This window comes from Lissotriton vulgaris, chromosome 5, assembly GCF_964263255.1.
Source record: "Lissotriton vulgaris chromosome 5, aLisVul1.2, whole genome shotgun sequence".
Lineage (NCBI taxonomy): Eukaryota > Metazoa > Chordata > Amphibia > Caudata > Salamandridae > Lissotriton > Lissotriton vulgaris.
The window spans coordinates 1,502,044,883-1,502,060,600 of NC_141693.1; the positions used below are offsets into that span (position 1 = coordinate 1,502,044,883).

At 41.4% G+C, this 15,718-nt stretch overlaps 1 protein-coding gene across 1 annotated transcript in view; it reads right to left on the bottom strand.

Annotated features, from left to right (window-relative positions):
* Positions 1-8,014: 8,014 nt before the first annotated feature.
* The window catches only part of TAF8 (TATA-box binding protein associated factor 8), a 75,696-nt gene continuing 67,992 nt past the window's right edge, over positions 8,015-15,718 (bottom strand). Inside the window, exon 8 of the mRNA XM_086923520.1 lies at positions 8,015-9,877. Within this exon, the coding sequence (XP_086779646.1) occupies positions 9,737-9,877 (141 nt within the window). The 3' untranslated portion in view covers positions 8,015-9,736. The remainder of the gene's footprint in view (positions 9,878-15,718) is intronic.

Sequence of the window (15,718 nt, forward strand, 5' to 3'; positions counted from 1 at the left end):
GTTGAAAAAGAAAACTGTTTTTGTTAGAATACTTTCTCGTTTAATTACAAGGGTACGTGGATTACCAACGTGTGTGCGGTTTAAAATTATGCCTACAGACACAAATGTCTCAGTGATTGATCGTGCCATATAATATCCTTTCCTATAGATGTGCGTTAACAGAAAAAAGAAAATCTAATTTCTGGAGGAAATGCTAAATCAAGGAGTGAATCCCTTGGAGGCTCTCCTCGCTATTTTGATAGTATGAGAGAGGTACTTCCTGAAGTGGATGTAGTATCCAGATTTTTTTTACCATCCAACTCTAAACCATGCCTTTAAGAGATGCTGGAGCATTTTTTTTTTAAACAAAATAAAATATTTATGTTACAGCAACCTTCTCAGCATGAAAGCAAGACCGGTTCTGATATAAGGAGAATTAAACTTTAAATGGAATATTTAACATGGCAACTGTCTATTCCATAAAAGAAGCACATTTTCCACAGTAGGAAAGACAACAATAGTGAATGGAGCCTGCAAACCTTGAGAAAAACTATGCAGTCATGTCTTCTTTCAAAAGAGCAGGATAAAGGCCATTCTACATTTTGCCCTAACAGGCAATAAAATATAACAGGTATACATGATAAAAGAATAGGAAAATGCTGAAAATGGCTGACGTGTGTAACATATCTGTTTGAAATGCTTATGCAGAGACAGTAACGGGATGAAGAAAAAAAAACTTCAACATGCTAACACAAGCATTTGCAATAAAATAGGTCTCACATTTAAGTGAGTTTGAGCTATTGGCATTGCAAGTGACTATGCATTTTATTTATGTTTTGTTTTTTAAAACCTAAATAAAAGGCATTATCATTTATAATGCCAATAGCTTAAACTCACGTAAATGCGAGACCTATTGCATTGCAAATGCTTCTTTCTATATGCAAGATGTTGCTCATAAAGTTACTTAAAAATGGTGACTGGGTAAGTTATTCCTGCGACAGTCACATTTTAACATAACACTTACTTTGCCCATATAATAGTGGAATATCTCTTTCAATTTCAGCACCCGCGGGGAATAGAATCTAAGAACAACCTCAGCTATGAAGCAATCTCAGCATCATTGTATTCATTATTTACATACTAAAACCTGTCATTTAGATTGTGGCTTGTTTCGAAGGGTGCAACACTGTGCTTGTATATATATTGGTGGTGGTGTAGTTAAATAGTATTCAGACCCATCGCTGTATACATATGCCTCCATGCGCTAGTGGTGATCCATGTGATGAAGGTTGGGAGTGGTGTTAGTTGTCAACCACTAAGTGTGTCTTGAATAGCCAATGCAGATTTGCTCATATGTTACAATTGTTTTTAAACACAACAAACTCATTCTACATATTTATGTTTTGAAATGTTTTAAATAGCAGAGCACTGACGTCCAAATATCCTCAAGGCCCTATTCTATGCGACACATTTGACACACTGGAAGATACTAGAACGGACATGATTGCCACTCCATTAGGGAAGGTAGGTGGTTGTGTTTACGACTGTGATTGGTGAATGACATTCTATGGAGCCCTGCAGGGATATGACCTTCTTTGGTAGTGTGTTGAATGCTAATTAAGTTGTCCTGGATAAAGCTGGGCAGCTGAGATCTCAGCTTGACGAGTGGAGATTGTTTTGCTGTGATAATATTCAATGTTGTTTCCTTTGAAGTTTGAAAAGGTCATAACCAACATTGACTGAGAGCCATTGATGGTTCCCCACGGGTAATTAAATGAAAAACATGTTATAGTGCTGAAATTTAACGTTTTCTATTTAATTAATTTTTGGAACACTTTTATATAGCCCCAACGTCACCCGAATGTACATGAGCGCTTTACATAACCACCAGTTACTGCACAATATATTGCCTTTCTCACTAAACAAGTCATAACATTTTTACAGTTTCTTTAACTTATATTGCACAGCTGCTCACCAAGCTAAAACTTTTTTTTAAAGTATTATTAATCACATAGGGGGAATCTATTGTATTTGCAAATGCTTGTTACTCATAGTAACACTGTCTGTGAAAGACTTCAACTGATTAGTACCAGTGTAACAATGTAACAATCAACTACAGCAATAAGCAACTGAAAGATGACCAGTCAACTTTTGCAAAGGGTCTTCCACTTCACAGGAAGACATGTTGCACTATTTTTTGGTAATTTATGATCCGGTTGAGCTAGAAACAATTTTTTTGTTTGTTAAAATATGCGGATTATGCAGCAGATGATGGAGTATGCAGCAAATGCAGCAAATCCATAACTATGCAGAAAACGCAGCAGCCGCGGAATTGCTTAATTTTAGTGTCCCTGGTTGTAGGGAGAGAGAGTGATAATGCGACAGATACAGTTGATAGAGAAACATGTTACATACAGAAAGGGAAACAAAAAAAAAGAATGGAAGTGAAAAAGAGATGGGAGACAGAGAAAAGAAAGAGTGAGAGCGAGCAGAGATTGGATTGAGAGGGAGAGGGTGATAAAAGAGGATAAAAATAGAGAGAGGTGGAAAAGGCTTAGATTTGTGAGAAGTGGCAGCTGTGAAAATGTGAGAGGGACAGCTGAGACTGCGAGACAAGATAAGGAGACAGATGTGAGAAAGAGAACGTTAACACAACAGGCAGGAAGACTGGAGACAGAGGTGCTAACAAGACACTAATGAGAAAGACGAGGCGAGAGTGCAGTGATAAAAGACAGGGGTAACTGAGAAGGGAAGACCGGTTACAGCGGCGATAATGAAACAGAAAGAAGTCAGAAAGTGACAAGTGAGAGAGAGAGGTGAGTGAGAGGCAGGTAGCAGAATGGTAAAGGGATAGGCAAGAAAGACAGCAGAGAGAGAGAGAAGGGGGAGGCAAGATGAAAAGGGGCGATAACAAAAGGTGAGAAACAACTGATGGAGAAGAGATGAAATGAGTGAAGAATGGCAGGTACAGTGCTGAGAAGTGCAGTTATTCTCCCATTAAATGCATTGCCGTAGTGCTGAGCAGTGTGGGTACTCTCCCATTGAATGTGTTGAAGCAGTGCTGAGAAGTGCCAGTTCTCACCCATTAAATGTATTACAGTAGTGCTGAGAAGTGTCAGCACTCCCATTAAATGTGTTGCAGCAGTGCTTAAAAGTGCCAATTCTCTCCAATTTAATGTGTTGCAGCAGTGATCAGAAGTGCGGGCACTCTCCCTTTAAAATTAAAGAAGTGCAGGGACTCAGTCTTTAGTGTAACTGTTTGCTCCTGAGAAGTGCCAGTACTCTCATACTAAATGTATTGCAGCAGGTCTGAGAAGTGACTGTTCTCTCCCATTAAATATTGCAGCAGTGCCGAGAAGTGCTGGTTCTCTAGTTATTTGGATTAAGGAGGATAGTGGAGGGATAGAAGAGAGAAAAAGGTTTACATTTATATAGCGCTTGCTACCCCCGATGGGGTCTTGAAGCACTTTTTCGGCGAGTACACGCTAATTTGAAACCCATAAAGAATTAGTGGTGAATTAATATAGTGAAATATGAAGTACATTTGAGTGGTGGACATGTTAGTCTGTTATTTGGATTGAAAAGGTTAGTGGAGGGATAGAATAGGGAAGGATTTCGATTTTTTTTTCTCTTTACAGCTCATAGCAGTCGGATGAGGCTTGGGATGAGGAAAAGGGAGGTGGCAGGGAAGAGTCAGAGGGAAGTGTATAGGAAGGCTTGTTTAGGAGATCTGAATATTAAAAGAGGTATTAGATAATGCAAGGAGGGTTGAAGTAGGGAAGAATCTAGAAAGGGTTTCTTTGGGGATCATAGTAGTGGTATGAAGGTTGGGATAAATGAGAGAGAGGAGGTAGAGGATATATTGTTAGAGGGATAGGGTGAGAAATAGGGTAGAGCATTGGCGAGAGTAGTAGAATGAGGTTTGAGATGAGCCAGAGAGCTGAGGTAGAAGATAAATATTTTGTAATTCAGCATCCTGGGTAACTGAAGAAAATATTCTTACATGGTGCAAGACCTTTTTTTAGAAGGAGGCTCGATAACATTGTAATCCTGTCCATGCTCATACGCATGCTTCAAACAGCATCTGATGGCGTAGCCATGAGTAATCAGTGGAAGAAGATGGCCACCATGGGTTATTCCACCAGGGTTACTGAGAGCAATTAAGAGATTCCCTCACAGTACTTGGATGTAAACTAGGACACAGCTCAACTATCGCAGAAGAATTGATATCGACAGAGGCCTGGAACAGGGATACGTATTGGCACCCATATGGTTCAACATGTGATGTTGATTATAGGCACATCCTGGTAAATAAAAGGGCGTAAGGGGTCCTAATAAGTCAGGGGATTACCGAATGGGCATTCTGCAGTATGCGGATTACACAGTCCTATTTGATCTGACCAGGGGAGACCGATAAAAAACGTTGGGTCACTACAGTAAGGAGAAATTCCTGGTGGTGAATATCCCCCAAAAATGTATGTTTTAGTGTTTAGTCAAAGAACAGAAAAACAGGGTATCTGGACGCTAATTGATAAAAAAAAACTATTGAGGCCAAGAAAATATGTATCTACAAGTAACCTATCAATGTAAAAGCAATTATTTTTGTAACCATTGTAATCTAAAGGTACTTTGTTTATCTTTCTCTTTACAAAGCTGGAGAGTAAACTAGAACGTCGGTCAGTACAGCTGAAGGTCAGATCTAAATTCGCATTCACCATGAGCTATGGCTTAGATACTTTTAACAGCTGGCTGGATGGAGTCAGTGTATTTGACTGAGACATTTGCTTCATCTTCCAAACACTTTTGCTCAGGCCAGTAGCGCCTGAAGGTCTGCAGCCCGGACAAGCACCGCTCCTGAAGCAGCTCAGCTGCACTGAGGCTTGAGCAGATACACTGAAACGAGGAGGTTGTGGGAGGGCTCACTCAAACTTGCTGCCCTTCACTCTTGACCTTGGCTCCTGACAGAACAGTGGTTAATGTGGACTGCGCGCATGGCGGGAGAAGACTATGGTTAAAGCGCTTGGATCCAATTTGTTGCAGCTGGTTACGATCAAGGGACTTATTTAGTTTCAAGAGGACTGAAAATCCTCCATTTTCTGAAGGAAACTTAACTACGGAGTAGAATCCACGGCTGAATTTATTTTACAATAATATCCACTAGTGAGGGGACTTCGGCATGGGTAAATCTACTGCTGATTTAAGGGTTCCCTCCGGAAATTGGTGAATTATCAGCTTCCAGCAACTTTAAATGAGGAACTAAGTCATTTTCAGCAGTGTTGCAGGCAATAGGTGTAAGCGGCGCAGTAGTTTGATGGTGCGTACACGCGGTTGTTGGCAATGACAGCCTTACCTGGGAAGCGCAGTATCCTGGAGGCTGGAAATACACAATCTCAGTCTGCGTTTCAGACAGGCTGAGATCGAGTGCGTGAAAGCGGGGTGGGAGCGGGCCAAAGTGAAAGCTGAGATCGCCAGAGAAGAGACACTGTGGATATGCATATCTGCTGTCCTTCGTACGAGTGCACTTCTCATGTCCCCCTTCAGCAGAAAATCGACAATAGATCTTGCCAAGCGAGCAGGACATGCGCTGCATAGCTAGGCGAGACCTAAAAAAACACAAAAGAGATAACCCTCATCTCAAGTAAATGAAGACAGGATGATTACTGATTGGTTTACTGATCAGTTGTACCTTGTTCGATTGATTTGCAATTAATTCTGGTTTGTGGTGCATAAAAGAGGAAGGTTGGCACCAACCTTCGAGGCTGGTGATACACAATACTCACTGGGAGCATGACGGGCTGAATATCAATATACTGCTCTGAGTCAGGTCCTGAAGTTATGCCACTTGAGTTTCCTACATCCACCAGGGCTCCAGGGGCTCTAAGGCTATATTCTATCCACATTACCATAGGTTTAAAAAAGACAGGCCTGGCAATAGGCAGCAGGTTTACAAAGAAGGTAAACATTGTTCATCTGCGGTTATTTGGTTCTTTTAAAAGTGAAAGGTGTATTGTGACTGAAACATGTCGTCCGGTTCGAATGGCTTCTATGCTCCTGGCTGATTGTTACTTGCTTACTGGAGGCGCTTTTCGGAAGCCTCCAGCCACACTCACCTCACTGCAAACCCTGCACCACCCCAGCCCATCACTGTTCTATGTATACATCCTCTACATACCTTCCGAATTTCGCAGGCACTTTTGTAAAAATCGCTGCATTTTTACTAAAAATTTCAGAATTCACGATTTTTTTGGCAAATAGTAAAATCCTAGAGGGTCTGAATAATTGCATGGTAGCTTATCTATTGTGAGCTTCATTTACAGTGTGTACTTGGGTTGTACATTGGTGTCTCAGTTGGAAAGTTGATGTATATTACACATTCATACGGTTTATCCACAAGAAGGAGAAGCGATTCTTTGAGCAGATACAATTGGGCAGCATGTCAGCTCATGGCAGCACTTCATACAGCATGTGTATCATAATAGAGTTTGAACATTGTTAGTCCGCTTAGACAACCATATTCCATTTAGGAGGTGTTTTAGCACAGTAGAATTCTTGAATATGGTTTGCAACATCAGGTCGCTACAGAGTATTTCACTAGAGCGCCGATTATATGTTTCCTAGTTCAAAATGGTGCACCAGCGATAGTGTGAACAGTTGAGGAGTCCTACCTTAGTGTTTACTTTCAAGATAGCATTTTGCGTGGAAGCGACACGCGTGAGAGTTGATCCGGTTTTCCGCAATACTTCGCGGGATTCATCCACTGAACAGGTTAGCGTTGGTGATTTGCAAACAAAGCTATGTGTTTGCAAGGGTATAGATTATGATATTGGAATTCTGATCGAGTACTTTCGTGTATATTCAGCATCCAATGCAACAAACATAGTTTTTGTTGTGCATACGCAAGGATAAAAAGTCAACACACAGCACAACAGAACTCAGGTATTTTAATCGCTATGGTAGCAAGGACTCGTTTGTGCTAGCATCCTGAGAGTGAATTGTAAAAGGAGGATTCTGTTTGTTTAAGGATACTCAGTAATTACCCAGCCAGTTGGTCACACGTTCAATACACTCGAGAGGCTTGGAACTTACTCTCAAGTAAGCTTCCATATTTAGGTTTTTCTCCTAAATGTTATTCTTGAGCATGCGTTTGGATAAATGTTGTATTCGCACCTGCAGTTTAGTGTGTATAACTACATTAATGGTGCAGTTAGATATGAGGATGTGTACACACAGCAGAAATTGCATTGAACAGCACAATGCATGTATATTATTAACATCACAGCATCATGTGAATAGCAAAATCTAATATGGCGAGAGAAACAAGATAACCGTCACATGGTTGGCATGTATGGTGCGGAATATATTGGTGATCCTCTCTGTGTTATAGTTTAAATAGCTTGTAATTTTTATTTTGACAGCACCCCTGAAGAAGGGATTTGTATATCCCGAAATGAATTGGGAATAGCTTTGCGAGAGTCATGTGTTGTACGATCTGAGTATCATATGGATATACAACTTTATTATTTTGTAAATTGTCATTTGAAATGTATGTGTTATGAGAAAAATGTGTTAGCAGCGGAGATGCATTTCACATACAAATTTCGCAATTAATAAAAAGAAAATGCGAATGACATTTTGGAACAATCTTTGTTAAAAATGTTGATTTTAGGTGTTGAATTCAATTGTATTCTGTAACATAAAAGCTATTTCTCGCAGTGCAGAAGGGGGCCAAGTGAAATTCCACTTGTAATAACCTACATTGTTTAGCCAGTAGTCTGCCACATACAGGACTCATTCCTCCACCCAGCAACAAGTAGCCTGTGTCTTTCTTGTGTCCATGCATCACTGACCCCTATAATAGTAAATGCCCAGTCATTTCTTCACAATTGCATCATTTAATCCATATTCAGAATCGATGGACCATGTACCTCATGAAGAACGCTCCATTTGTAGCCTCACCACCATCTTCCAGCACACTCTCACTCCAGGACTCAACCAAAGTCTTGCCACTGAATCCAGAAACTGCTCTGCAATCATGTTTAATTTACAAAATTTATTATGAATGTGAAAATAACATTCAAACTCTTTTCTTTCAACAGTTCCCCAATCCATGGAACGAAAAAGATAACTTTATAAATAATATACAAGACCCATGGAAACATCCCCACCCCCCCAGAGCGGAATCAGAGGGGGTGTATGACATGAATTGCAGAATCTCTCAGTGGATTATCCCAGTGGGGAGAACTGTCTTGCTGCAAAACAAACTCCCACCGGTTCCCAAAAGAAACAACCCCATTCTCTCTGAGAAAAGATTCTCATGCAATGGTAACTAATCACACCTGCAGCTTCTCTCCTTAGAGGAAGGAAAACCACCCCTTAGGGCAGAAAGGATTCCAACAAAGACCTAACAGGAACTGAGCACAGCCTTCCCTCCTGAAAGGATATCCAAACCAACTCAGTGGAGAGGAATTTCACCATCTCTCCTGAAAGGTTTCACAGCATCGAAGTGGATGGTGATTAGAGCTTACTTCTGAAAAAGATTAACCAATCATGGTAGAGAGTAATGACAACCGCACTCAAAGAGATTCCTACACCATCCCTGCAAAGATGTTCTGCTACCAATTTCCTACACTGACTGAGTAGATCGAGACTACAACGTATATTCTGAAATATTCAAACCACCACCTGCAGAATGATTACAGCCTCGCTGCAAAACAGATTCCCAAGAGCTAAGTCATTGCAGGGTTTACAGAGAGAATGTGTCCCATCTGAACTGAGAGACAGCAAGTCTCCCTATAGAAAATGTAGTCTCTAGTACCAAGATTTGAGAAGAATTCTCACGATCTCAGGCGAGAGAGATTTCAGCCTCTAGCAAAGACTGGCGCCACCAAGGCAGAAATTATACTCTTACTTCTGAGCGGATTACCTACATCACAGTGAAGGGTAAATAAATGATTCCCAAGTAGGAGGCCCACACAAACATAGTGGAGGTCTCCATAGACGAACAGAGGCATTGCTACATATACTAGGAAAACTATGAAGAGAGTGCATTAAGAATCAGAAGACCAACAGGCTTCAGGAACATTTTAAACAATCCATTCTTTTAAATGGAGTCACCTGCAGGCAACCACCATTGTGAAAGCATCATAGCTCAAAAGCTTGCGTCTCTTGTAGTATGTGTTGTACCTTCCCTGGTGGCAGTTAAAAAACATAGTGTGGGAACAGGGAAATGTAAAAGAAAAGGTGAACTAATTTATTACTGCTTTCTCTTTGCTGGAAAGGTTCACTGTTAGGACGTTTGGAGGGGCTTAGAAACAACTGAACTATCCTCATTTGCCAACAAGACCGAGATGTAGGTATGTTATGGCGGAGGAATCCAAGCCTCTGGCAATTCCAACATTTGCTACTAATATCTATGAAATGGGACTAAAAATAAATACTCTGGGCTCTATCAACAGAAACTGGTACTTATGTTATAAACACCATAAAGGGGCAGGACTAGATAGATGTGATTCTTGGTATGTGGATTACTTTCTGAGACAGTTGATTTGTACATAGTGGTGGGACAAGCACATTTGACACAAAGTAACTTGAAGCAGTATCAGGCCAGTGTCCTGGGCACTTCAAGGCGCACCTTCTTCCCAAATTCCTCGTTTGGTTATGTTTTATAGAGGATGCTGAATGGTCTAAGGGGAACCAGTGTGGAAGGAGCATCGAGCTTCCGTTTATGTGCCTCTTTCATGGCTCTGAGAGGCCTTGTTTACTTTTTACGACGCAGTTTAGGTTTCTTCACCGGGCGCAGGTAGGGGTTATCGATCAGGTTGTCATCTATGCTCTTGCTTGCTGACAAACTTGTGTTCTGCTGCAGGATTGAGTTTTCTTTCTCCATACCAGCATCTTCCTTCAGAAAAAAAAAAATCAATGTTAGGGTGAACAAAGAACTAAGGACAGGGCAGCCTGCACTTGAAGAGTTCTGTTTTTTGACAGAAAGTTTATCCTGTGGAGAAAAACTCTAACTGTCTTCGTTTTACAAAATTATGAGCATGCCTGTGCGAATCTGAATTTTAAATATTATGTAATTTTCAAAACAGCACTCATCACATGATTTCACGTCACCTGCAGAATCCACATTCCTAAAACAAAAGATGCATAATTAACTGAAACATAAAAAGTGAAATAACAAAAATGAGGGAGTAAAAGGAAAGGCAAATGGAGAAACAAAACAGATAGAGGGAAAGAATATGTATATGTGGGGAAATCCGAAAGTCCTGGGATATGTGGGCATACAATGATTATCTTATTTGTGAACTTTTGCCAGAAGAGGCACCTAAAGTATATGGTGTGTCAAAACCAGCCACACCCTGAATCCCATGTACCATGGGACCTACGTGTGTATGCATGTATTTGTAGAGTGCAATTGCCAAAACTCTGCAAAATTATGTACAGTGTCAAAGGCAAAGATGCAGTTAATGAGTGAATAGAGTGAAAGCTGGGTTTTGGGATCACAAGTAGATAGATCAATACTGCTTACTGGTGTAGTGTTCTATAAAGAGTTGCGTCGACTCGTGTAGTGTTCTATAAAGAGTTGCGTCTTCAGCTCTTTCCTATATTGGAGCTGGGTTGGCATGGTCCTGATAGATACTAGAATATCACTAGATCCTGTGTACATATTTAGAGACGACCAATTGTCTTGTTTTTACTTTATGGCACTTGTTTACCACAAGTCTGATGGTGCCTGACAGCCAGTGTGCTAAGAGCCACTGGAGATAATGAGCATGTCAGCTTGATATGCAGGGGTGCTGGTCATGATAGTTTTTTATAGACACTTTTAGCATGGTGGGAAATAGGGGGCGGAGGGAAAGTTAATTTGCAATTGTTCAGCAGATTTGAAGAAGCAAATATTCTTACGTATATCTGCTTATGAGAAAATGGAAATCACAAAGGTTTGTTAAGAGAACACTTTCCAGACCTAGTTCTGTAAATGTTTGAGAATTCCTAGCAGTCATAAACCTGCACAAATACAAGGACATTTACTTTACCTGGGGATGCAATTTTGTGACTTCCTTCAAAAATGTATACCATTATTTATTTTACTCTTAACCATAAAGCTTTTACACAGATTCTCCATTATAAATCTTAGCTTTTAAATATTACCATGCAACAAACACATTTTACTAAATGATACCTCAAAGAAATGGCATTTACAGTTGCACAATAGTTTAGCTAAACACTTTTGCAAATTTGTGGGTACATTTTATTTTGAAAGCAAATAATCACCAATCTTGCTTTCATGCTTTTGTATGTATTTGCATACAATAAAAGAGCTATTTGTGAGAAAGTAGTTTCAAATTATTAACATTTCATACCAGCACCATACCAGCACCACACCTCCTGGGGAGTGTTCTCAATTTGTTAGCTACACATCCCCTGTAGACACACGCTGTCACCGCCCGTCAGCCTGTGGATATCACACATGGGAATCACTAAGTGTGTGCACGGTTGAGTGTTTTGCATGTGGTGCCGGTATGAACTCTGATGGCAACCACCTGGTAAATATACCATTACTACTGAGCTGCATGCGTTACCTTCTGGGCAAAGATGCCTGGTGATATTTTAATGTTTTAAGATGTCCTTACTGGTTGGCACCATCTTTCTTTTCTTTTCCTGTTTGTCATTCACCCGTGGCTCATATTCAAGTACCCGTGAGGTGAATACTGGCCCGAGACCTGATGAAATTGCTGCAAGGTATTTGGCAATGAAACATGTTGGCCTTTCCTAACTGAAACATGCTGTTCCTTTTTTAATCTTTAGTGGGATCACGGCATCTAATAAACTAGGCTTATTTGCAAGTGAGTCACACCTCATTTTAGCTTGGACAAGGGAGTTTACCCTTTCTCTCACCACAGGCTCTAGTTTGGATAGAACGACATAAACACTCTTTGTGCATCCTTCCACATATCACTTTGTATCTTCTTTTTTCTTCACATCCTAAATATAAGTTTGACACCAAGTCACCAATGATGAAAAACTGAGCAAACTGGTGAGTACCTACCAGCAGCTACCTTGGTGATGCTTACATGAGGTACTTTCTGACCTTTCACATATTTTTCTTGTTGTATACACTACCAAGCAGGGGTACAAGTGTGGTGGACTGACAAACATTAACAAGCATTGGCATAGCCAATAGGCCTCGCCTTTGGGACCTTATAAGTGTTTAGTTATCTAGCACAATATCCTTGGTGCAACAACATCAAGCGTTGCATGGCTAAACACTTGTATGGTCCCAAAGGCAAGACCTATTGGCTATGCCAATGCTGGTTTATGAGCACCAGTTGCATTACAGAAGGTCAGATTTATTATTTTCTAGGCTCAGGGTGTATACATGATTTGCCAAAAATCATAGAATCTTGAGCAGACACCGAGACTCCAACCGGTTTCCCCAGTTCCAAACTTGGTAGTTCTGGCCAGAACGACAATAAATACAATATTTTAAACTTCTGAATTAAAACCGAATGGGTTAATAAATTGAACTCCTACCCCAATTAAAGAAAAACAGTATTTATCAGTAAGTAATATTTCAAACTGAGTTAGTAAGTCTTTGTTTATTTCATCTCATTTCGAGCTAACTTTAGCGAGCGGTTGTTAAGTTATGCGTGCGCAGGCGCATCACAATGTACCAGAAACAAGTGGCTTTTAAAATAGGTTTCCCAAATCAAAGACCAGGTTACGAGAATCTTTCTTTTTTGATTGTGTGTACATAATGTTAGTGAAACACAAGTGTCTTACTTACAGTATAAATGAAATACCACTGAAAAATCTATATATATATCTATACTACTATAATAAAGGAAGAACTTTCATCCTTTGAGGCGGGTAAACTCGGGAACCACAGCGCCAATCCACACACCAGATACACCGTTGGAATCGTCAGGGTGTGTAGATGGTTATAGGCTATATAAATTTAGAAAAAAAACGTTATTTAAAAAATTTACAGTAAAAAAAAAAGTAGTCCCTCCGAAGTAGCGCCGGCCGCGACGTGCGTGCTCACGTCAGGAGCGCGGGGAGGAGCGGCGTCCAGGAGCGCGACGAGGAGCGGCGGACATGGCGCGGGGGAGGAGCAGTGATGTGAGGAGCAGCGGACAGGCCAGCGGCGGAGCGAGCAGCGGACAGGCTGGAGGAGCGGCGGCTGAGGTAAGGGAGCGGCGGACATGGCGCAGGGGAGGAGCGATGACGTGAGGAGCAGCGGACAGGCCAGCGGCGGTGCGAGCAGCGGACAGGCGGGAGGAGCGGCGGCTGAGGTAAGGGGACCCATGTCGGGGCAGGCGGGGGTCAGGGCAGGCGAGGGTCGGGGGACGGGCCGGGCGGGGGCCCGGGCTGCTGGACAATGTCGGGGCGGGCGGGGGGTCAGGGAAGCCTGTTCCTTCCGGAAAAGGTTGGGACGGGCTGCTAATATATACAGTGTTTACATCTGTGTACATATATGAAATATTGGCGCACATTTTTGCCATTTTGATCATTTTAAGATGGTTGGTTGTATTTGTCTTTTTATTGTAAATTTATAAATATTGCGCAATCACCATGCACTTTAATTGTTTTAAGCACTTGCACTTTCCTTGACATGAAGCACACGTGATTATCGCTTTTATCTGACATAGATTGGAAGTAAGGTCGATACAGAGGGCACAAGGTTTCATATGTCTGTCTATGCAGTAAAAGTCTCATTGTAAATAGAAAAATAATTTTTATCACTATGATTACACTCATGAGCATTTGCACTTTATTTATTATTGTTGCAATCACAACCTGTAATATGATGGTGGTGGAGAGGAGAGAATAAAAACACTTCATTTCACTAATTCTGGTGTCTGAGAGGTCTGTACCTGTGGCTAAAGTGCAGCATCGAGAGCTGAACCAGCAGGATATTGTATATTTTATATATATATTACCTACTGGCGATAGCCAGTAGGTATATATAGTTAGGATTTTTTCTCTATGGAACTTTTGAAAATTCTATGTCTAATAACTTTGGCGTTTGTGGACGAATTGGCTGAAATTTTCAGGAAAATGGCACAGTTTGTTTCTGAGCAGCCCCTGAAAATTTGGGGGGGGTCGTCAAGGGGGGGCCGAGAAAAAAGGGGGGTCCCAAAACGAGTTTTTCCCATTCATTTTTCCATAGGGCGGTTGGCCTCACTTTTAGCTCGAACGGCTGAATGGATTTGCACGAAACTTGGCAAAATTGTAGGGACTGTTAGCCCGATGTGCCTTTGCTAGGTCTCAATATATGTGCTTCAGTGGATTTTGAGAAATTAACGTTTAAAATAAGATATATATCTGTAACAGCGCTCCGGGCAGCGCTCCGGTTCGCGTACTTTTCGCGTAACGGAACTTTGCGATGCGAAGCTGATTGGCTCTCCGGTGTCTGTTACATTCTAAACAGTCCGGAGCGGCCGCCATCTTGTCTCTCGGTAGGATCGAGAGACAAGAGGAGGCCAAAACAAACGGGGAAATGAAGGAAAGGGGGCAAGGTAGACCCCTTCTGACCCCCTAGGATTGATGAGGGGGATATTATAGAGCCACGCGGGGCCCAAAAAAAAATAAAACAAAAATTCCGATTTTTTCGCCGTAGAGACGCGTCTTGGTACGCGAACCGGGCAGCTAACCGGGAAGCTAACCGGCAGTGTAACGGGAGTCTGAGGAGTAGCTGATTGGCTGTCAACATTGTAAACAGTCCGGAGCGGCCGCCATCTTGTCTCTCGGTAGGATCGAGAGACAAGAGGAGGCCAAAACAAAGGGGGAAATGAAGGAAAGAGGGCAAGGTAGACCCCTTCTGACCCCCTAGGATTGATGAGGGGGATATTATAAAGCCACGCGGGGCCAAAAAAAAAAAAAAAAACAATCCGATTTTTTCGCCGTAGAGACGCGTCTTGGTACGCGAACCGGGCAGCTAACCGGGAAGCTAACCGGCAGTGTAACGGGAGTCTGAGGAGAAGCTGATTGGCTGTTATCATTGTAAACAGTCTGGAGCGGCCGCCATCTTGTCTCTCTGTGGGATCGAGAGACAAGAGGTGGAAAAAAAAAAGGTGTAAATGAATGAAAGGGGTAAGGCAGACCCCTCCTGAACCCCTAGGATTGATGAGGGGGCTATTAAAGTTCCCTGCGGGGCAAAAGAAAAAAAAAATTGCGATTTTTCGCGGTAAAGGTGCTTCCTGGTACGTTAACCGGGCAGTTAACCGGCAGCGTAACGGGAGTCCGACATATTGTGTTTTTTGAACGTTTGTGATATGTGCACGTGTGGATTTTGTCTAATTAAGGTTAAAAAAAAATATATATATCTTTAAGCGTGTTCTGGCACGCTTACGTTTTGGGTTTGGTTTGCGCTGCAGAGACGATACGTCACGGTTATGCGATGCATCATGAGGCGTCTCACGGGCTACGTGATACGTCACTTAATAAAGAATATATTTTACAGCTATAGATATTAGCTTTTAAAAAACCAATGAAATTCACAGAAAAAACCATAGGTATAGACCATATATAGTTAGGAATTTGCATTTACAAAACCTTGAAAATTCAATGAAAAAACCATAGGTTATAGACCATATATAGTTAGGGATTAGCATTTAAAAAACCTTATTTTATTTGCACAAAACCATTGAAATTCCATATATAGTTAGTTGCACTAACTATATATCGCGGACCCGCAATCCACTGCTAATGATGTCACATATTACATCATTCATGA